Source organism: Rhinopithecus roxellana, chromosome 15 (genome assembly GCF_007565055.1).
Source record: "Rhinopithecus roxellana isolate Shanxi Qingling chromosome 15, ASM756505v1, whole genome shotgun sequence".
NCBI classification, from domain to species: domain Eukaryota; kingdom Metazoa; phylum Chordata; class Mammalia; order Primates; family Cercopithecidae; genus Rhinopithecus; species Rhinopithecus roxellana.
This window is the reverse complement of record NC_044563.1, coordinates 32,108,309-32,132,496: the sequence shown is the minus strand read 5'-3', so window position 1 is coordinate 32,132,496 and position 24,188 is coordinate 32,108,309. Positions and strand designations below refer to the sequence as shown.

Here is a 24,188-nt window from a genome sequence, read left to right as displayed (position 1 = left end):
ATAGCAAATGATTATTTGGGTGAAATAATGAAGCAAAAGGCATCCCTGGTCATTTGACTAAATTTCTCACTTTTCTATATATTGTGTTATGAAATATCATTTTTAAAAAATAACTATAAAGTCTCAGAATGCTGTGATGATTCTTAGACAAAAATCTGAATTATTGCCCTCTGCTATGGTTTCAGATTAATCTTCCATGTTAGAATTTCTAAAGAAATTTGGAAGAAGAGGCACATTCTGTGTGGAGCAAAGGAGGTAGGCAAAATAAGACCTGAATCTTATTCACACTTCAACTCCCTAGTTACCTGGAAACAAAGTTCTTTACCTTCCTTGCAGACCAGCAGGGGACCAATTAGCCCAGAGCAGATGTCCTTAGGGGCGTCGATGTGCGAATGGTACACCCAGGTCAGGCAGTTGGCATCGGCTGGAGCAGGTGCATATTCTTCTCTCACCGGCCAGACGTAGGTGTAGTTTTTCCCAGGAGGAACCATGTCATCATTTTTGTTCCTTCCAGATGTTCCATCTGGGTATAGGGCTCCTTCCAAAAAAAAAGATAAAACGTAGTTAAAACACAGAGATCACATGCTATAGTAGAGAGGGCCAGAGCTTTGGAATCAAACATAACTGAATTAAAATTCATTTGCTATAGGACTTGAGGCAAGTTACTTAAATTCTCAATGTCTCTGTTGTCTATCAGTAAAACTGAAATGTTGATATCTATCCTACAGCATATATAATAACTAAATGAGGCAATGTATACAGAGTGTTTTGAACAGAACTAACTTTGTACTTAAAGTTAAATTAATGTAGTTTGCTGCTTTCTAACTTGATACTTATCTAATGTGATAGAGGAACAGGACATAGGAAAAAAACTCCAGAGAGCTGCCCCTCATCCATTAAATTCAAATGACATTTAAAACAATTGTGTTATCTCAGCGGCATTTGATACTATTGTCAGCTCCCTCCCTCCTTGACTCATGTGGCATCACACCATACGCTTTGACCACTTTTTTTCAGTCCACTTTTCCAGTTCACTCTCTTGTATCTGCCATTTTTTGGTCAGAAATCCTCAAAGTATAATGCTGGCTTCTTCCTTCCATGCCTTGTGCTTTCTCCCCAGCTGATAGTGCTCATCCCCACAGTGCCACCAATCAGCCACACACAAGTGACCCTCATGTTTATCTCCAGCCAGGACTTCACCTCTGTACTTTACACTGATATTCAACTGTCTGTTTGACATCCCTACTTGTAAACTTCAAGAAGATTGCAAATGCAACCTTTCCCAGGGAGTATTAGCTCTCCTCTCCCAAGCTCGGTCCTCAGCCACTGCCACTACTCCCAGTAAAAGGCACTACCAATATTCAGCCACAAGCCAGAAACAAAGGAAGCATTTTTCTTCCTCCTCCTCTCTTTCTATTTCCAAAATACCACAGGGTCCTATCTGCTTCTTCTCAAATTCATCCATTTATTTATGTTGATTTCCATCATCACATCCGTAGTCTGAACTACCATCGTCTCTCACCTGGACTTTGTAGTAACCTCCTAGTTGGCTTCCCTTCCTCTTGCCTTTCTAATCCATTTTCCAAGCTACCACAAGAGTGATCTTTTCAAATCTTAAATATAATTCTATTGTTTCCTGTTTAAAATCATTTCATGGCTTCCCATCAGTGTTGGGATGAAGGTCAAATGTGTTTAATGTAGATTAGAAGGTCCAGCATGGTCTGGCTCAGGCAATCCTGAACTCCCTGGACTGGGTCAGTTTTCTAAAATGCATTCACTCTGAGAGAAGGGCAGTAGAGCCAGTGGTTAAGCTCACAGCCACTAAAATTAGACTGCCTGGAAAGGAATCCTACCTCCATCACTTGTTAGGTACGCAGCTTGGGCAATTTCCTTCTCTTCTATGACTCTTAGCTTCTTATCTGTTAGGTGGTGATAATCATAAATTCCTACCTCTTAAGAGTTGTTGAGACTTGTAGGATATAATATCTATAAAGCACTTATCACAGTGCCTGATATATAGTAGCCTTTTAGTAAGCTATTTTATTTATTTATAGCATTTACCTAGGTTTTTAATTATACATGTGTATATGTATGTATGTGTATATATGCACACACTATATATATATTTAAACACATATATAGTATGTATATGTGTATACATATACACACACATATATAAATATCGTGTGTGTGTGTGTATGATTGCTTGATTAATGTCTCTATCTCATGTTAGACTGTAAGCTGCATTAAAGCAAATACCAGGCTTCTTTTTGCTCATGGTTGTATCTTTAAGACCTACCCCATAAAATATGACTGAGTGGCATTACGTTACACTGCCTTTGTTCAAAGCCCTATGAATACAATGCATGTCTTGGAAGATTCTTTTCTATATGGAGAGATTTATATACGGAGGGTCAGGAGTTGAGTGAGAGTGGACTTGTCTTGAAGTTTCTATTGAGATCACTTATTTTGAATTGATTATATGATACAAATCAATATAAATAACAATTGTTCTAGAAATTCTTATGTTCACAATGTACTTAATGGGTCTTGTTTTTATTATTATTAGGAGTTATTGAAGGCTATTATTGAAATGAGGAGAGAGAATCCCCAAACAGAGCCTTTGTGTCACTACTCAAGTTGAAGAATATCATTGGGAATCAAAAATAAAGTATAAATAGAAAGGAAGAAGTGATTTGGAGATAGGTAGCATATTAAGTTGTTCTGAAAGTCATTTTCAAAAGAATTTATTATGGATTTTGACCAATGGTAACATCAACAGTATGAAAGTATAAAACACTATTTATTTGCTTATATATGTTCTAGGCTGTGTGAGCTTTTAAAATTCACACAACTGTTTTACCCATCAGGTTTGAGAATTTTGAGGATTGATGGGGTCGTGGGAGAATGAAGCTCATTCGTAAACAAACGGCAGAAGAGTAAAATATGCAATTTTTCAGAAGACAGCTTGCTAATTCCTATTCAAAGAAAGTATATAAAACCAGCAATTTTATTTGTAATAATGTATTGTAGAAACATATTTGAAAACCTTTTTCAAATTACATGAACTGGAAGCAACCTAAATAATTATCAATATTGAACTGATACGTTCATATGATGGGATACTGCACAATTGTTAAATGGAAGTCTCACTGTATGTACTAATATGAGAAAATCTCCAAGACAAAGTAAAAAGTGAAAAACAGAAAGTGTTATGGCATAATCCCTTTTATATAAATGAGCAAGAATATACACATACATACATGCTAATATATGTATAGAAAAAAAGTCTGTGAAAAATTTATAGAAATTGTTTAAGATTATTGCCTTTGGAGTGAAAGACAAGCGAGCAGGGCTTTAACTTTTCTTCTTATACCTCGTTACTCTTAAGAACTTCTTTTTTTATTTATTTATTTATTTATTTATTATTATTTATTTATTTTTGAGACAGAGTCTCGCTCTGTGGCCCAGGCTGGAGTGCAGTGGCCAGATCTCAGCTCACTACAAGCTCTGCCTCCCAGGTTTACTCCATTCTTCTGCCTCAGCCTCCCGAGTAGCTGGGACTACAGGCGCCTGCCACCTCGCCCGGCTAGTTTTTTGTATTTTTTAGTAGAGACGGGGTTTCACCATGTTAGCCAGGGTGGTCTCGATCTCCTGACCTCGTGATCCGCCCGTCTCGGCCTCCCAAAGTGCTGGGATTACAGGCTTGAGCCACCGCGCCCAGCCAAGAACTTCTAACCATGTTCATAGGATACTTTCTCTTTAATTTTCTATTTTGAACTAATTTTAGTGAGTATGTAAAGAATCAGATTGTGTGCAATTTTCCCCTGCTTTATACTTTTTTATATTAAAGCAAAAACCAGTCCAGATGCAGTGGCTCACACTTGTAATATGAGCACTTTGAGATGCCAAGGTGTGAGGATTGCCTGAGGCCAGGAGTTTGAGACTAGTCTAGGCAACATAGCGAGACCCCATCTCTATAAAAATAAAACAAATAAAATAAAAAATAAAATTTAAAAACCAATAAAATTTATTTTTAAATAATTCCTAATACTTAAGCATATTTCAGATGTAGGTCAAGAAAGCACTAGTTCATTTTATCATTAAATGAAGGAATGTATATAAGACCTCTGGCACAGGCATTAACATAAAATAGTTTCTCAACTAATGTTAGCCCCACCCGCTCAACCTACTTCTAAGTTCCATTCTCTACCCCTCCCTAGGATGATATCTTGGAAGCAACAACTGTATATTTACTCTTCTTCACAACCCAGCATTGTGTCTGGCTCACAGCAAACACTAAGCTGAATTAAGCAGAGACTTTAAGACTTTCAAGCTTATAGCTATAGCAAAGACAAAACCTCATTAAAGGAGAGCAACGAAGTCAGCAAATTCTCTTCCCAAAAAAGCAACTATAAAGTTAGACAAAATTGATTTAAAAAATAACAAACCATTCTGGTATCTAGAAATTGAATAAAAACATTTAGCAATGTTTATGCTTGAAACTGCTGAACATCAGCTAAGAAGAGTAGGATTCTACAGCATTGTTTTTCTAACCACTCACAGATCCACTAGCAGAGAACATAAGATTTATTGGCTCAAGATGCTTAGGCACAACTGCTTCCAATCATTTGCTGACCACTGAGCTAAGCAGACATAGGAATGACCTCTCAGAAGCCAGACTTAAAAATAAAAATAAATAATAAAAAAAGCGGAAATCTCAGTGGCCACACACCATAGGAAAGATAATCCACAGATTGAGCCTGCAGGTTACTAAACAAAGAAGCAAGCAAACAACAACAAATAACCTAGAGTTGATGAAGGAATGAGAATCCAGAGTTGCTACATTACATTCTTTAAAAAATCCAGTTTTCAAGAACAACAAAAATATGAGAAACACAAAGAAACAGGCAAGTGTGATTAATAGTCAGAGAAAAAAAGGCAGCCAGTGGAAACTATCTCTCTTTATGTCCTTAGAGATTGAATTTAGCAGAGAAAGACTTCAAAGCAGCTATAATACATTCAAACAACTAAAAGGAATTATGTGTAAAGGGTTAAAGAAAAGTGGGAAAGACGACTCAACAAATAGAGAATCTTAATAAGCAAATAGAAATAATAAAAAGATCAAATTGGAATTTTGGCATTGAAAAGCACAATACGTTAAATAAAATACTCACTAGAGGAGCTCAACAATAGATTCAAGAAGACAAAAGAAAGTATCAGTGACCTTGAAGATAGATCAATAGAAATTATCCTATCTGAAAAAGAGAGTGGGGGAAATAGAAGAAAATGGATAGAACCCCAGAGACCAGTGGGACAATGTATTTACTAACATGTGTATAACAGTTGTCTTCAGAAAGAGGGGAGAACAACAAAAAAAGTATGGGATAAATATTTGAAGAAATAATGGCCAAAAATTTCCCAAATGTGATGAAAAACATTAACCTACACATCAAAGAAGCCTAATGAGTCAAAATTTGGTAAATACAAAGAGGTCCACAAACAGATACATCATTGTTAAACTATGGAAAGTGTAAAGAAAGAGAAAAAGGTAATATTGAAACCAGATAGAGAAAAACGACCCATCACATACAAGGGAGCATCAGCATGATTAATGGTTGACTTCTCATCTGAACATTTGAAACCAGAAGACAATGAGATGATATACCCAAAGTGCCAGAGAGGAAATGTGAGCCAAGAATGCTATATCCAGCAAAACTATCCCTCAAAACTAAAGGCAAGACATTCTAGATAAATGAAGACTGAATGAGTTTGTTACTAGCAGAACTGCCTTACAAGGAATACTAAAGGACAATCAACCTCCATAATAAATGGAAATGTCACCAAAGAGTAACTTGAATTCACAGGAAGAAATGAAAAGCACCAGGAATGGGAAATATGTGACTTAATATAAGAGGTTCTATAAATATATTTTCCTTTATTTTCTTTATTTTTTAAAAGTCATAAAGTAATATAAAGCACCAAGTATATAACAATATATTGTTGGATTTATTTAGAGAAGGGTGTTACTTATAGATAGATAGATAGATAGATAGATAGATAGATAGATAGATAGATATCAATAAAAGCACAAAGGAGGGGGAGAGAATGGAACTTTATGGAGCAAAGCTTCTACATTTTGCCAGAATTTAGTTGGTAAAAGTGATCAACTAGGGTGCATATTACAATCCCGAGGCAAACCAATAAGAAAATGACTCGATATATAGGCTACAAAATAAACAGAAATTAAAATATTATTCTAAGAAATATTTGTTCAACACAAAAGAAGGCAGTAAAAGAGGACCAGAGGAACAAAAAAGACATAAGACATATAGAAAATAATTAGCAAAATGACAAATATAAATCAAACTAATAAATAATTACATTAAGTGTGAAAAGTCTAACACCATAATCAAAATGCAGAGATTGTCACACTGGGGGAAAAAAGCAAGATTCAACTATATGCTGCTTTTATTGTGTCTTACATTCAAAGACACAAATAGGTTGAAAGTAAAAAATTGAAATAGCAAAAGTAAGACGCTGTATCAATAACAGACAAAATAGATTTTAAGACAAGAAATATTATTAGAGACAAAGATATTTTGTTGCGATAAAAGGGTCAATATATCAGGAAAATATAACAGTTATAAATGTATTCATATCTAACAAACATGCATCAAAATACATGGAGGAAAAACTGACTTAATTTAAAGAACAGGGAATAGAAGCTGGCTGTGAAAGAGTCCAGCAGAAGGAAACATGGCTGCCAAAGTATTAGAGTCCATTGGCAAGTTTAGCCTGGTCTTAGCTGTTACAGGAGGCATGGTGAGCTCTGCCTTATATTATGTGGATACTGAGCACAGAGCTAAATCTCTGGCAGATTCCGTGGAGTACAGGACATCGCAGTAGGGAAAGGAACTCACTTTCTCATCCTATTGGTACAGAAACCAATTATCATTGACTGCTACTCTTGATCACATAACACACCAGTCATCACTGGTAGTGAAGATTTACAGAATGTCAAGATTACAGTGCACATTGTCTTCCAGCCTGTCACTAGCCAGCTTCCTCACATCTTCACCGGCATTGGAGAGGACTATGATGAACATGTGCTGCTGTACATCACTAAGAGATCCGTGCATTACTGATTGCTTACTTTGATACTGGAGAACTGATCACCCAGAGAGAGCTAGTCTCCAGGCAGGTTAACAACGACCTTATGGAGCAAGCAGCCACCTTTAAGCTCATCCTAGATGATGTGAAAAGATCCTCATGTTACTGATGGCTTACTTTGATGCTGGAGAACTGATCACTCAGAGAGAGCTGGTCTCCAAGGCAGGTTAGCAACGACCTTACAGACTAAGCAACCACCTTTGAGTTCATCTTGGATGATGTATCCTTAACACATCTGACCTTTGGGAAGGAGTTCACAGAAGTGGTAGGAGTGAAACCAGTGGCTCAGCAGGAATCAGAGAGGGCCAGATTCGTGGTGGAAAAGTCTGAGCAGCAGAAAAAGGTGGCCATCTTCTCTGCCAAGGGAGTCTCCAAGGCAGCTGAGCTGAGTGCCAACTCACTGGCCACCACAGGTGATGGCCAGATTGAGCTGCACAAGCCGGAAGCTGCAGATGACATTGCATACCAGTTCTCACACTCTCATAACATCCAGTCTGTGCCCCTCCAGCTGCCCCAGTGAGGACCCACCCTGCCTGTACCTCCTCAGGCCAACTGGGCCACAGCCCCAATGATTCTTAACACTGTCTTCCTTCTGCTCCTACCTGAGAAATCACTGTGAAATTTCATGATTGGCTTAAAGTGAATAAAATAAAAGTAAAATCACTTCAGATGTCTAATTATCAAATGAAGCTCTTTCACTCTTCTCACATTATCACATTCATTTACTTTTTTATCCACACCTGCTACGAAAAATTCCCGAGTGCCTGTGCAGACTGGCTTTAGGTCCCAATTTGAGGTCTACTGTAGCTCCAACCTAGGTACTGCAATTGGCAGAACTAAGGTAGGGCAATGTGTGTGATGGACTCGGGAGAACAGTTGTCAGCCTAAGTTCACAGGTAGCCTCCATCCTGTCATTGATTGAAGATTTGAGGGTAAAGGCACATGCAGCTGAATTGAAAAGGCAGGCCTCAATTTTCCCAGCAGTTCCTGCACAGATGCAGCTGAAGAGAGGTGCTAGAGAGGGTCAGAGAGAAAGTGGTCTGTCTCTTACTATAAGGCCAATTCTCTTTAACTGTGGGACCAGTGGAAACAAGTGTGAACTGAGTACAGATTGAAGAATCTGCTTCTGTTGAAATGGGTTGGCCTGATTCTTGCCCCCCAGGGTCCTAATACTTGGATAGACTTAGACAGTGCAAGAGGAGCCCTAAACAGAGATCTGAGTCCTGCTGAAGACTTCTTTCTACCCTCAACTTTGGTCCCTTTCAAATATCCAGTGGAATTCTAACTTGAAGTATTGAATCCTTCTGGGGCTAAACATGCCTGCCAAAGATGTGTACATCCTGTGTTCCTGGCTTCCTTGTTCAGAGACTGCTCTTCTCCAGGGTTCTGTGCCTGAACTTTGAAAACAGATCTGTATAAACTGCTGTTAATAAGTGACACTCAGACCTTCCCCCCAAAAAATGGACAAATAGACAACTCAACAATAATTGTTGAAGATTTCAGTATTCAACTCTCAATAACTGATAGAACACCTAACCAGAAAATCAGCAAGGATATAGGAGACTTGAACAACACTATGAACCAATTATACCTAAATGATGTCTCTGGAACATTGCACCCAATGACTATAGAATATACCTTCATTACAGAGCACATGGATGGTTCTCCAGAGTAGAGCATATGCTAGGCATAAAGTAAGTTTCAATACATTGAAAAGGATTACTATCACACAAAGTGTATTTTTCAATCACAATGGAATTAAATTAAATATCGACAGAAAAAAATCTTTGAAATCATCTAAATATTTGGAAATAAAATGATACACTTCTAAGTAACCCATAGGTCAAAGAACAAATCACAAGGGAAATTGTAAAATATTTTGAACTGAATTAAAATGAAGACAAAAATATCAAAATATATGAGATACAGGTAAAGCCATGCTTAAAAAGTAAATTTAGATTTTAAATCATCTATCTCAGAAATTTAAAAACCTCTCAAGTCAATAACCTAAGCTTTCATCTTAAGAAACTAGAAAAAGAAGAGAAAAACAAATCCAAAGCAAGCAGAAAGAAGAAATAAAGATTGGAACAGAAATCAATGAAAAAGAAAACAGAAAAAACAAAATAGATGAAACCAAAAGTTGGTACTTAGAAAAGATCAACAAAATTAAGACAACTTTATTTAGACTGGCCAAGAGAGAAAGAGAACACTAATTGCCAAAGTCAGGAATGAAAGAGGTGATATAACTGACCATAAAGAAATTAAAAGTATCATAAGGAAATATAGGCAACTTTCTGCCAAAATATTAGACAACTGAGATGAAACACACAAATTTCTAGAAAGACACAAGTTACCAAAACTAACTAAAATATAAAAAATTGGAATATACCTATAACAAGAAATTGAATTAGTAACAAAAAATCCTCCCTGAAAGTAAATTCAGGTTTAGATGGTTTTATATAAAAATTCTATCAAATACTAAGAAAAATCCATGCCAATACTTTACAAAATCTTTCAGAAAATAGAAGAGTGGAGATTTTCCAATTCATTCTATGAGAAAAGTATTGCCTTGACAACAAAATCAGATACAGACATCGCAAGAAAACTACAGACCAATAACCCTCATGACTTAGACACAAAAATTCTTAACAAAATATTAGTAAATCGCATTCATCAGCATATACAAAGGATTGTATGCCATGGCCAAATGGGATTTATCTCACAATTGCCAAGTTGGCTTAACATCCAAAAATTAGTTAATGTAATAATATATCTCAATAGATATAGAAAAGCCACATGACCATCTCAACAGATATAGAAAAGTAATAAACAAAATCCAGTACTTACTTAGTGAAAAACTCTCAACAGACTGGGAACAGAAAAGAATTTCCTCCAGTCCTAGTTAGAGCAATCAGATAAGAGGAAGAAATAAGGACATCCAGATTGGCCAGGAAAAAGTCAAATTATCCTTATTTGCAGATGATATAATCTTATATTTGGAAAAACCTAAAGACTTCACCAAAAACTATTATAACTTACAAATTTAGTAAAGTTGCAGGATACAAAATCAACATACAAAATCAGTAGCATTTCAATATGACAACAGTGAATAATCTGAAAAAGAAATCAAGAAATTAATTCCATTTACAGTAGCTACAAATAAAGTTAAATACCTAGAAATTAACTTAACTAAGGCAGTGAAGGATCTCCATAATGAAAACTATAAAACACTGATGAAAGAAATTGAAGAGGACAAAAAAATGGAAAAACATTTCATGTTCATGGATTGGAAGAATCAATATTGTTAAAATGTTCCTACTGTCCAAAGCAACCCCTATCAAAATACCAAGGACAGTCAACACAGAAATTGAAAAAACATTCCTAAAATTTATATGGAACCACAAAAAAACTAGAATAGCCAAAGCCATCCTAAGCAAAAAGGACAAAACTGGAGGAATCACATTACCTGACTTCAAATTATACTACAGAGCTATAGTAACCCAAATGGCATGGTACTGGCATAAAAACAGACACATAGACAAATGGAACAGAATAGAGAACCTGGAAATAAATCCATACATCTACAGTGAACTCATTTTTAACAAAGGTGCTAAGAACATACATTGGGGAAAAGACAATCTCTTTAATAAATGGTACTGGGAAAACTGGATATCCATATGCAGAAGAATAAAACTAGACTCCTATCTCTCATCATAAACAAAAATCAAATAAAATCAAAATGGATTAAAAACTTTAAGGCCTTAAACTATAAAACTACAATAAGAAAATATTGGGGAAACTCTCCAGGACATTAGTCTCAGCAAAGATTTCTTGAGTAATACCCCATAAGCACAGGCAACCAAAGCAAAAGTGGATCAATGGGATCACATTACGTTAAAACGTTTCTACACAGCAAAGGAAACAATCAACAAAGTGAAGAGACAATCCATAAAATGGGAGAAAATATTTGCAAACTACCTATCTGGGGTTAATAACCAGAATATACAAGGAACTCTATAGGAAAAAAATCTAATTACCAGGTTTAAAAATGGGCAAAAGATCTGAATAGCTATTTCTCAAAAGAAGACATACAAATGGTAAACAAGTGTATGAAAAAGTGCCCACCATTATTGGTCATCAGAGAAATGTAAATCAAAACTACAATGAGATATTCTCCTAACCCAGTTAAAATGACTTTTATTCGAAAGACAGGCAATAAAAAATTCTAGTGAGGATGTGGAGAAAAGGGAATCCTTGTACATTGTTGCTGGGAATATAAATTAGTACAACCACTATGGAGACCAGTTTGAAATTTCCTCAGACAACTAAAACTAGAGCTATCATACAATCCAGCAATCCCACTGGTATGGGTACACACCCCATTTTAATGTACCCCCCAAAAGGGAAATCAGATATCTGCACTTCCATGTTTACTGCAGCATTATTCATAGCAGCCAAGATTTGGAAGCCAGCTGTGTCTATCAGCAGACAAATGGATAAAGAAGATGTGGTACATATACACAATGGAGTACTATTCAGTCACAAGAAAGAATGAGATCCTGTCATTTGCAACAATGTGGATGGAACTGGAGGTCATTATGTTAAGTGAAATAAGCGAAGCACAGAAAGACAAACTTCACATGTTCTCACTTATTTGTGGGAACTAAAAATTAGAACAATTGAACTAATAGAGAATAGAAGGATGGATACCAGAGGCCAGGAAGGGTAGTGGAAAGGTAGGAGGAAGTGGGGATGGTTAATGGATATAAAAAACAGAAAGAATTAATAAGACCTATTATTTGCTAGCACAACAGGGTGACAATAGTCAAAAATAATTTAATTGTACATTTTAGAATAACGAGAGTATAACTGGATTGTCTGAAACACAAAGGATAAATGCTTGAGGTGATGGATACTCCATGTACTGTGATGTTATTATTATGCATTGCATGCTTGTATCAAAATATCTCATGCAACCCATAAATATATACATCTACTATGTTCCCACAAAAATTCAAAATTTAAAAAAAAGAAAGAAACTTTCTTTCTGATAAAAAGCTATCTGGAAAAAATGCACAGCTAGCCTCATGCTTATGGAAGAAGACAAAATGCTTTCTTCCTAAGACTGGGAAAAAGGTAAGAATATCTGGTCTCACTACTAATATTAAATATTTTCCTAAAGGTTATAGCCATGTAATGAGTCAAAAGAAAAAAATTAAAGGTATACAGATTGGTAAGGAAGAATTAAAACTCTCTTCATTCACAATGGTGTAAGTCCATATGCAGAAAATTCCAACAAATCTACTAAACATCTACTAAGAAACAAGTTTAGTAAGGAAGTAGAATATAACTTCAACACACAAAACTTAATTCTATTTCTATGCACTAACACCAAACAATCCAAAAATGAAATTAAGAAAACTATTCCATTCATAATATCAACAGAAAAAATAAAATACTTTGGAATAAATTTTAAAAAAGAAATGCAAATCTTGTAAACTAAAAACTAAAACATTATTGAGAGAAATTAAAGACCTAAATTCCATGTTCATGGATTGAAAGACTCAATATTGGCAAGATGACCATTTGTTTTTTAAATGCAGATGGAATTTTCCTACAATTTATCAACCAAATTAATGCGAAGCAAGTGCTATCAAAATCCTAGCTGTTTTTTTTTTTTGGTAAAAATTAATAAGCTGATCAAATATATATATGGAGGCAAAGAACCTAAATAGCAAAAAAGCCTTGAAAAGAATAACAAAGTTGAAGGATTTATGCGACTGCATTTCAAAACTAACTAGAAGTTCACAGTAATCAAGACATTGTGGCAATGGTCCAAGGATAAGTATATAGATCAATGGAGCAGAATTAAGAGCACTGAAATTAACTCCTTATACTTATGGTTATTGATTTTTTTCTTTTTACTACAGCCTATGATTCATTCATCTTTTATCCTCAGGACCCAGAATCAGTGTCTGGCACCTGGTGGGTGCTCAATGAAAGGTTTATCAATGAATACATACAGACCTTTTGAAAAACTATATATGGTGGTGAGGAGAAGCAAATCAAGGGTCCCTCATGCCTGTAACTAAAGACCTGGCCATTGCTCTAAACTTTCACAAGAAACCCTCTGGCAGACCCAGGAAGGTTGAAAATCAAGACTTCCCAGTGGCCTGCTGAGATCTGCACACAGGATGGGCAGTGCTGCTTAACTGCCTGCACAGGCAAAGGCGCAGTGTGGAACAGTGGAGAGAGCCCTAGAATGGTAGATAGAATAGTAATGAATAGCCTGTGTCTATCCCAACTCAGCTCCTAATCAACTGTAAGATTTTGGTCCAAGCACATTTCCTCTCTGAGTATTGATGATCTTGGGCTAGATCTGGGAAGCACACAAAAAGTGTTGAGAGAGCACTTACCACATGCCAAGCACTAGGCCGGGTACTGGGAAGCAATGCCCAGCAAGATCCAAGATGGTCCCTGCTCCTGGAACCCTACAATCTAATTTAGAGACAGACACAGACGAGGAAGCAAACAGAAAAGGTCCCCTTTACTGTACCAGTTCTTAAAAACTGATATATAATGTGTGTATATATGTATGGGGTACATGTGATATTCTGTTACATGCATAGAAGGTGAAATGATCAAGTCAGGGTATTTAGGGTATCCATCACCTTGAGTATTTGTCATTTCTTTGTGTTCGGAACATCTCAAGTCCTCGTTTCTAGCTATTTTGAAATATACAATACATTGTTGTTAACTATAGTCACCCTATGGCGCTATTGAACATTAGAACTTATTCCTTCTATCTAACAATATGTTTGTACCCATTAGCCAACCTCTCTTCATCCCCCTACCACACACACCCTTCCCAACCTGCTGTTATCTATCACTCTACTCTCTGTCTTCATGAAATCCACTTTTTTTTTAGCTCTCATATATGAGTGAGAACATGCTATATTTGTCTTTCTGTGCCTAGCTTATTTCACTTAACATGATGACCTCCAGTTCCATACATGTTGCTGCAAATGACATGATTTCATGCTTTTTATGGCCAAATAGTATTCTGTTGTGTATATATACCACATTTTCTTTATCTATTCATCCACTGATGGACACTTAGTTTGATTCCATATCTTTGCCATTGCGAATAGTGCTGCAACAAACATGGGGGTGCAGATATCCTTTTGATAGACTGATTTCCTTTCCTTTGGATAAATACCCAGTAGTGGGACTGCTGGGTCATATGGTAGTTGTATTTTTCATTTTTTGAAGAATCTCCATACTGTTTTCCATAGTGACTATACTAATTTACATTCCCACCAACAGTGTATAAGTGTTCTCTTTTCTTTGTGTCTTTGCCAGTATCTAACCAGATACAGATTAATGGCTTTATAGTTTCAGTTTGGGATGATGAAAATGTTGTGGAAATAGATCATGGTGATGATTTGTGTTTTGTGTTTTGGGGGAGGGCATTTTATTGTCTTTTTGATCATAGCCATTTTGGCTCGGGTAAGATGAGATCTCATTGTAGTTCTGATTTGCATTTCCCCAATGATTAGTGATGTTGAGCATTTTTAAAATATACCTGTTGGCCATTTGTATGTCTACTATACCAGTATTAAGTGGGGTTTGCTTTTGTTTTTGTTTTGTTTTGTTTTGTTTTTTGTTTTTTGTTTTTTTTGAGATGGAGTCTTGCTCTGGAGTGCAATGGCATGATCTCGACTCACTGCAACCTTCATCTCCCAGGTTCAAGTGACTCTCCTGCCTCAGCCTCCCAAATAGCTGGGGTTACAGGCATGTGCCACGACTCCTGGCTAATTTTTTGTATTTTTAGTAGAGACTGGGTTTCGCCTGTTGGCCAGGCTGGTCTCAAATGCCTGACCTCAGGTGATCCACCCACCTTGGCCTCCCAAAGTGCTGGGATTACAGGCATAAGCCACCACGCCTGGCCAGTATTAAGTGTTATGAGATAAACCAACACACTTCTGAAATGGGAGAGTCCTACAGACAGGATAGAGAGAAGGTTTCCTGGGTAAGCAACATTTGAAATGTTCTTAATTTAAGGACCTATGAATGTTTTCAGGGACCCTGAGAACCTCTTTAAAGTGGGTTCAAAATTTTGTCCACAGGCTGGGCACAGTGGCTCATGACTGTTATCCTTGCACTTTGAGAGGCCAAGGCAGGAGGTTTGCTTGAGGCCAGGAATTTGAGACCAGCCTGGACAACATAGCAAGATCTCATCTCTACGAAAAAAATTTGAAAAATTAGCTGGGTGTAGTGGCAGGTGCCTGTGGTCCCAGCTACTTGGGAGGCCGAGGCAGGAGGATCACTTGAGCCCAGGAGTTCAAGGCTGCAATGAACCATGATTGCACTACTGCACCCCAGTCTGAGTGACAGCAAGACCCCATCTCAAAAAGAAAATTGTGCACATACATATTTTTCTGGTGCAAGGGCTCATGGCTCTCACAGATGGTCAGAAAGATCTGTGGTGCACCAATGTTTATAGCAGTATTATTCACAATAGCCATGATGTGGAAACAACCAAAGCATCCATCAACAGATGAATGGATAAACAAAGTGTGGTATATACATGCAATTGAATATTATTCAGCCTTAAAAGGAATTACATTGCGATGCATACTATAGTATGACTAAGCCTTGAAAATATTATGCTAAGTGAAATAAGCCAGACACAAAAGGACAAATATTGTATGATTCCACCTATATGAGGTACCTAGAATAGGCAAATTCATAGACATAGAAATTAGAATAGAAGTTGCCAGTGGGGCAACAAAAGGGAGGAATGGAGAGGTACTGATTAATGGCTTTATAGTTTCAGTTTGGGATGATGAAAATGTTGTGGAAATAGATCATGGTGATGATTGTACAATCTTGTGGATGTAATTAATGCCACTGAATTGAACACTTGAAAATGGTTAAAATGGTAAATTTTATGTTCATATGTTTTATCACAATTTTTTTGAAAAAAGAATTTGTGGTACTATAAAGCTTTAGAATCACTGGCCTAAATGATTTTTCAGGACACCATTAGCTCTATTAAGGTATGCTCTCCAGAAACATACGGAGGAAAGAAGACAACCACTAGACTTAAAGATGCCCCTATTTTCTCCATATTTGAAAAGTCAGGAACAACTATCTTGGTACAGCTTTACTTTCTACCTGCAGTATAAATAAGACACATGGAGTCAACCTGAACGCCCATCAGTGATAAACTGGATAAAGAAAATGTCATGCATATACACCTTGGAATACTATGCAGCCATAAAAAGAATGAGATGATGTCCTTTGCAGGAACTTGGATAAAATTGGAGGCCATTATCCTTAGCAAACTAACACAGGAAGAGAAAACCAAATATCGCATGTTCTCACTTATAAGTGGGGGCTAAATTATGAGAACACATGGACACATAAAGGGGAACAACACACACTGGGGCCTAGCAGAGGGTGGAGGGTTGGAGGAGGGAGAGGATCCAGAAAAATAACTGGTGGGTACTAGGCTTAATGCCTGGGTGATGAAATAATCTTTACAACAAATCCCCATGACACAAGTTTACCTATGTAACAAACCTGCACATATACCCCTGAACATAAAATAAAAGTTAAAAAAACTGTGTTAAAGAAAATGCATTCACAGTTACACCTTAAAGTTCACCTGACACAATTTTTGTGCTCATCCTCAATAACTAAGAACTACCAAATCTTGGCTGCACTCCAGGTGGAGGAAAAGAGAGTCCAGAACAAAGGGCAATCCCAGTTGTATGTTCACCATCAGAGTTCTCTCCTCTGGCTGCTTACAGAGACATGGCTGGGGCAGCTGCCACACAAGTTAGGCTGCCTTGGAATATTTGTTAATGCCCAGAAACTCCCCTTTGATGATAATGTGATTTGCCTCAGAGTTAATGACACTGTGCTGGCACATTTCCCAGAAGCAGTCACCTAGCAGGTACAGCACCTTTCGACTCATTCCACCAGGTCATGAGCAAGAATGAAATACAGGATGCAAAAATTATTTTTGATGTTGGAGAAATACTTGTGTCTCAAAAGTCTAAGAAAGTTGTTTAATATTTTTCAATTAGGGAGGAATCCAGAAACTGCCCTAATGAAACTCCTAAAGTACACACAAGAAGGAAGACAGGACTGCTTCACAAAGGCAGCACCAAAAATAGCAGCCTGAAGCAAGGAGTGGGGATCAGCTTCTGTTGATAAAACCGTACCCGCAGCCAAGGCTGCTATGGGGTGAAAGGAGCATGTGGCCCTTTATCCAATGTGCAAATCAGGCATGAGTAAGTGACAAGGAAGAAAGCTGGTGTGCTTCTGGGGCATGGTGGAGCAGGTACTGAGGAGTTTTGTGTCAACATAAAGAAGAGCAAGGAAGAGGAGAGACAGGAAATAAGGGAAAGAAAAAGCATGAAGGGGAGCCAGGCACGGTGGCTCACGCCGGTAATTCCAGCACATTGAGAGGCCGAGGCGGGCGGATCATTTGAAGTCAGGAGGTCGAGACCAGCCTGGCCAACATGGTGAAACCATATTTTCTCTACTAAAAATAAAAAAAAAATTAGCTGGGCATGGTGGTACACATCTGCAATCCCAGCTACTACAGAGGCTGAGGCAGGAGAATATCTAGAACCAGGGAGACAGAGGTTGCAGTAAGCTGATATCATGCCACTGCACTCCAGCCTGGGCAACAGAGTGAGACTACCTCTGAAAAACAAAAAACAAAAAAAACAAGAAAGGAGTGAGACAGAATAGGTAGACAGAGATGGATGCAGGAGACAGAGAGGAGGCAAACATATCCATGTAATCATTGTGCTCCTAAAATCTCTTTAACTCTGACAGTTACCTTACTTATGAAATAGAAACAAGACCGCAATAATAGAGGATTGATATTTACCTTCCGAATCTTTGTTGTAGAAAACGCCATGTGGATGCAGAGAGTAAGGTCGAGAAGCAAAGTTCTTTAAATGAATGACAATCACATCACCCACTTCAGCCCTCAAGATGGGGCCCAGGAATCCAAGCCAGGGAGGTTTGGGGATCTCTATGGAGTAAGTTCCATCCGTGAAGTGTCTGTAAACAGCCTTCTTGTAAATACCACCTATCCTGTTGGGCCCTCTTTCAAGAAATAAGGTTGCAAGTCTAAAAGTAAGAAGAAAAATATTTTGTAATGGAAATGAAAAGAGAAGCCCTAATAGCTTACCATTAGGAGTTTATAAAGCATTGCATGTATGACCTCTCATTTGGTGTTCCCCATAACCTGTAATCTCTGTAGGGCTGGAAAGATTATCCTCAGTTTACTAATGTGGAAATGAGATTCAGCAATTAAGTGGCACGCCAAAGGGCACGAGTAGTATTCACAACCAAACTAAAACAAATCCAAAGAACTCTAAAGCCGCACTACACATTTGCCGCTTTCCACTCAACGTGTTCCCCTTTGTTTTTTCATTTAACTAACACTCATTGCACATTTACTGCATTCCCAGCATGTGGCTAGAGGGTGTAAAAAGTTTGTAATCAAATAATGGGCTTAGATGATTAAGCATCAAGTGAATGATTGATACAACAGATATAGGCTCAACATTTCTAGGAACATAATAGCTCAGGGAGGCCAGGCATAGTGATCCACACCTGTAATCCCCACACTGAGAGGCCAAGGCAGGCAGATCTCTTGAGCCTAGGAGTTTGAGACCAGCCTGAGCAACATAGTGAGACCCTGTTTCTGCAAAAACAAACAAACAAAAAGAAAAAACAAAAAACAAAAAAACAGCCAGGCATTGTGGTGGGCTGCCTGTAGTCCCAGCTACCTGAGATGTTGAGGCACAAGGATCACTTAAGCCTGAGAAGTCGAGGCTGCAGTGAGCCATGATCATGCCAGCCTGAGTGACAGAGCAAGACTCCATTTTAAAAAAAAGCAGAAAGTCAGGCATAGTAGCTCATGCTTGTAATCCCACTTTGGGAGGCCAAGGTGGGAGGATCACTTGAGCCCGGGAAGTTAAGGCTGCGATGAGCCAAGACTGCACTACTGCACTCCAGCCTGGATGACAGAGCAAGATCCTGTCTCAAAAAAAAAAAAAAAAAAAAAAAAAAAAAGGTTTGGAGAAGGAAAAGAATGCTATGGGTACAAGAGGTCAGACAATTGCAAGAATTAAGGAGAAGTAGGATTGGATAACAAAAGGGAAAACTGAGGACACTAAGCGGGACAACGGATGTACAGTGAGGAGGAAGCAGTACAGATGGAATGGGAAGAGCAGGTTATAGGCTGATGCACAGGTCTAGGAGGTGAGGAATGAGAGATAAGGATGCATGTAAGTTCCGGAGATAGACTGACAAGTTTAATTCCGGGTTGGAGAATTTAAAATTTATCTTGGAAGCACTGAGGTTTTTCACAAAATGGGTGACAAGATAATCACGTGTTTAAGGACCATTCTATGGCAGTGGAGTGCAAGTTTTAGAGGAGTTGAGCAAAAGGCAGAGCAAAGTTGAGGGGCAGAGAGACTGTTATGAGACCAGAAGGGGGTGGTGCAATAGAAGAAAAGGAGTGGACATGAGAAAAACAGAATTCTAAGACTTGAGATGACCAGATGCCCTCCTGAGAACCTGGATGTAGGGCAGACTCAGTCTCTGGTGTCTGGGAGCGTGAAACAATAGCACTGCTTGGGAGTTGCCAGACAATCTTCTCCTGGAGAGGTGAAGCCCCCTTCCCCACTCTCAGTCTATGTGCTTAGCATGGAGCTCCCATCCTAGCTCCAGCTCTGTAAATACTGGCTTCTGCTTGAGCAAAAGCTCCAGCACTCCTGGGTGCAGTCATCCCAATGTAGCTGTGTCCCTTTTGGGGGCAAAAGGCCACATCTTACTCTGAGACACACTCCTGCAAGTGTCCGTGCATTTAGTCTCTCTCAGTTATCCAACAAACATTAATTATATCAAGCCCTGACCTCAGTACTAGGGATATGGAGGAAAAAAGACAAAGCCCTGCCTTGAAGGAGCCCCTATTCTGGAAGGGAGAGTTATGAGAACACAGATTACGTTCTGGGGCTTCTAATCTGGAGTCAAAGATAGGTCAGGGGAGGTTTCCTTAAGGAAGTAATGCTTCAGTATACTTTCAAAGAAGAGTTACTCAAGCAAGTAAGAAAGTAAGAAGAAAGAAAGAAAGAAAGAAAGAAAGAAAGAAAGAAAAGAAGAAGAAAGAAAGAAAAAGACAGAAGAAAAAGAAAAAAGGAAGAAGGAGAAGAGAGGAAGAAGAGAGAAGAAAGAAGAAAAGAAGGAAGGAAGGAAGGAAGGAAGGAAGAAAAGTGAAGACAGAATGAATGACGAAAGAAAGACAAGACCGCCAGCCACGCACCTACCCCATACGACATCCGCGACAGCAACGAGGCAAGAGTCAGGAACTTACGGCCTCGACGCATGACCTTCGGACTGCCGTCCCTGACCGAAGAAAATAAAAGAAAAGAAAAAGTTGATGTAGAAGACATTTTAAAGTTTTGGCAACTTGGCACCCACACTCCACTCTTTGAGGAGTGAGGAGTGTGCCGAGAGCGGGAGAGCACACCTTTCCCACTCTCGTTCTCTGTGCTTTGGGTGGTGCTCCATCCCCCAGTCCCACTGATGGAGCAAGTGCCTCATGCTAGCCCAGGAGCATGCCAAGTTTCTCTAATAAGCTGTTGTTAGGGCAAGAATTGTGATCCAGGCCAATTGATATCATTCATCCCCCAGCCAGCCTACTCTGGGCCACCATGATTAGTTCAGGGACAGCCACAGTGTCTGGTTGGTTAAATCCGAGAAAATTTAGGGACTTGTGAAGCATCTCTTTCTTGTGTACTTGGAACTGGGACATGAGTCTGGAGCTTCAGGTCACCATAGAAGGAAGTTTATCTGAGAGTTGTTTGTTTCTCTAATCTCTTAAATTTCGCTATTGACTTTTTCCCTTCTAATCAACTCCTACTTGTTTTCATCATCGTATGACTGTTTCTTTTCATTTTTTTTCTGTTTTTATTTTATTTTCTTTCACTTTCTATTCTTTCACTCAGTTCCAAGAATTTAATCATTCGTATAATTTATTCAAAAACTGTGTTAAGCACCTATCGGGAAGCTCTTCTCTTTTCTACTTTTCTGTGCCCCTAATATTTTTTCTGTTTTTCTTTTCTCCTTCCCAATTGTTTTCAAAGGAAACCTATCCCAGCCTTTCCCAAAGGAATTAATGTCTAACAGAGTATTCAAGCCACCCACTCTGGGCCAGAATGAGCAATTCATGCAGTTCTGTTCATTCCAGGTCCACCGTGAGTGTCCGGGTAATTCTAAGGTGGGTAGACCGTTGGATCTAGAAGACTGTAGAAGCTCTATTCTATGGCATTGGAGCCTGAAAAGTTGTGAGATGACTCAGGCCTCCCAAATTCCTCTAGAGTGTCCTGCACCAACTCTTCCCATCCCTCACCTCCCTCAGCATAGGGCACAATGATCCTCTCTGATTCTTCTCTCCCTTCTCCAAGTCAGAATCCTAGGCAGATGCCTTGGTCAGGCACCCTTGTCTAGTCCCAAGCCCCAGCCTCAGACATCAGCAGGTGGAGCTATAAACTCATTGACCCTTGGGGTTCAGCCTTTAACTGTACCTCAGTTGCATTCCTATTCTGTCCAGAGACAGACCCAGGGACAGTGCTCCTTCTGAGGTGGACATATTTCCTGGACCAAAGTATATAAAGTTTGTACTCATGTATGATTGTGTCACCCTAATGAAACAAGCCCTTAAGGGCTTCCGTGAACTTCAGGCATTTCAGTGGTGGTATAAAAGAAAAGTAATAAATAAAATTAGATTTAAAAGATACTTTCATGACCACTCTGGAGAGGGACCAACGGGAAGGCTCTGCCTACCTTTGTCATAGACTCTGGCTGCCCCCATCACCCTGCATGACTCCTTTAAGAACTCTGCCAGAAGATCCCATGGGCATTGCCTCAGTCTTGGTTAAGCTGGAAAACCATTCTGCTGACTTTCAACAAGTACAGATTGAGGATTTATAGCATGCAGAGTACTGGGCCAGATGTTTTGAGTGCAATAATGAAAAAGGTACAATCTCTAAATAAGTATGTTTGTAGTCAAGAGGAACAAAGCCTTCGTTACCTGCACAAAGGAAACGCTAAGAATTGTAGGAACAGAACATGTTATGGATATTTAGGACAGAGGGAGAGACACCTCAATACCTTGCTCAAGTAGAAGGAACAGCTTGAGAAAGGTGTTGAAGTGAGAGAATTAGAGGTCAGTTCAGGAAGTCACAGGCAGCTTTATAGGACCAGAAAATTTGCTAAGAGTGAAACTGTGGAGAAATTTGAGTGCTGGGCTAAGGTGTTTAGATTTAATTATATCTTCAACTAAGAGCTACTGAAGATTCTTAAACTGATGTATTTGACCAGATCTGTGTCTTGGGAAGACAATTTTGTAAGGATCCCATATCTGATTCCTCTTCATCATACCTGCCCACATGATTTTTCTCATCTGCTTCTGCTCACTGGATCAAGCCCCTTCCTTCCCCTCCACCTCTGAACACTGAGTCATTACATCTGTGTGCTCAGAAGGGCTCTGTTTAACTTCATGCCTGATTTCAGGGGGAGGGTGTTATTCCTTAGTATCTGATTCAGCTGGGCCTCCTACTCCCAGTGACCCAGGGTGGCATCTACTTGCCTGTCTAGTCTGGGACTTTCTTTGGTGAAGTTTTATTATCTTTCTTTACCTAAATGTCATCTTTTCTGCATTTCTCTCCCTTCTTTCTGACAAGGTGCAGACCTGCTGACAAATAGGGTTTACAGCCACATTCCTCTGTTGATGGAGTCACGCCAGGTCTGATAGCCCTTGTATTAAATAATGAATCTTTGTTAGCTTCATTAAGATTGGGAAAAACACTATAGATCCAAAAGATAAAGAGATCTTTTCAGGGCTTCATCTGCATTTCCTCAAAGAGATGATCACGTTAGTATACAATGACTCAGGCACAAACTCCGAAGCAGCTGCTACTCCAAAGTTCCTAAGCAGTCTTAGTAATAAATGGTGGCTTTTCCCACCCTGCAGGTTTTTGGGATGATGGAGCTAGAGGTCAACATATGGAGTAGCCTGGAATCCATCCCTGCGTGGAGCAGAAGACGGGAACAACCCTAGAAGGTGGAAGAATCACTTAGGCAGACAGAGGAAAGGGCACCTGAGTCAAGCCGGGGAGAAGGATCCACAGGTTCAAACCAAAGCAGAAAAAGTCCTCTTTGAAGCAACAGCTTTTCTCTCCAGCCTCATTTCCTCCCTGTTTGCCCCAACTCCCAGGTCCCTGTGCTTCTGCCAGATCAGACACTTTCTTCTTGGTACACACCATGTCCTTTCAGCATTTTAAGACTTCTGCACATTCTTTTTCCTGGGCCTCCATGGTCTTCCTCATTCTCTACTTGCCAAGCACCCTTTGAGGTAGGTTCACACTCTTCCTCTTTTCCGCCTGTCTACATACACAGTGCTCTGTTCATGTGCTAATAATGGTACTCACCAAAGTGTGTTACAGTGAGATATGCACATCTCTGGTTTGTGAGCTCATTGAAGACAAAACCCCTTTAAACATCCTTTTTATTCCTAAGCCCCAGCAACTTGCCTGGCAGAGTTGGTGTTTAATGGCTTTGGCACTCAAAAGCAAACAAACAAGTGTGAGTTTGTCCCCATATTGGCAAGCTAAAGCTGGGATAGTGTTGCAAACTCTATTTGCTGAAAAGCATAGATTGCCATATTTGAATACCCTCTAGGTCCAGGATAGCCAATAAATTTTACTTTGTGCACCAAATCTGATTGGTGGCAATTGCTTAGAAAAGAAGTCAAGGTTGAGTTCAATGAGAGAAGAATGCCATGATCCACACTAGATGTCTCCTGTGGATATGAGGCTGGGGGCACTCCAGGCATATAGTTGCTCTTCTTGCCCTACACAAATGGTCAGGCCACACAGTACTCCAGAGTCTTCGAGTCCTCTCTACACCTGGATGAC

General features: G+C 38.9%; 1 protein-coding gene, 1 long non-coding RNA gene and 1 pseudogene across 3 annotated transcripts in view; 2 read left to right on the top strand and 1 right to left on the bottom strand.

The window, feature by feature from the left end:
- HEPHL1 (hephaestin like 1) overlaps positions 1 to 24,188 on the bottom strand; it is a 79,962-nt gene that overhangs the window by 42,967 nt on the left and 12,807 nt on the right. The window contains exons 2-3 of the mRNA XM_010354847.2: positions 18,086 to 18,330; positions 326 to 538 (exon numbers count right to left, since the gene is read on the bottom strand). Coding sequence (XP_010353149.2) covers positions 326 to 538; positions 18,086 to 18,330 — 458 coding nt within the window. The remainder of the gene's footprint in view (positions 1 to 325; positions 539 to 18,085; positions 18,331 to 24,188) is intronic.
- Positions 1 to 24,188, top strand: part of LOC115893589 — an 84,473-nt gene that overhangs the window by 56,867 nt on the left and 3,418 nt on the right. Inside the window, exons 3-4 of one of the 2 annotated variants that reach the window (XR_004053647.1) lie at positions 186 to 255; positions 23,246 to 23,626. This is a non-coding gene — a long non-coding RNA (uncharacterized LOC115893589). The remainder of the gene's footprint in view (positions 1 to 185; positions 256 to 23,245; positions 23,627 to 24,188) is intronic. The other variant, XR_004053648.1, reaches the window with a different exon arrangement.
- LOC104655422 lies at positions 6,760 to 7,723 on the top strand (annotated as a pseudogene).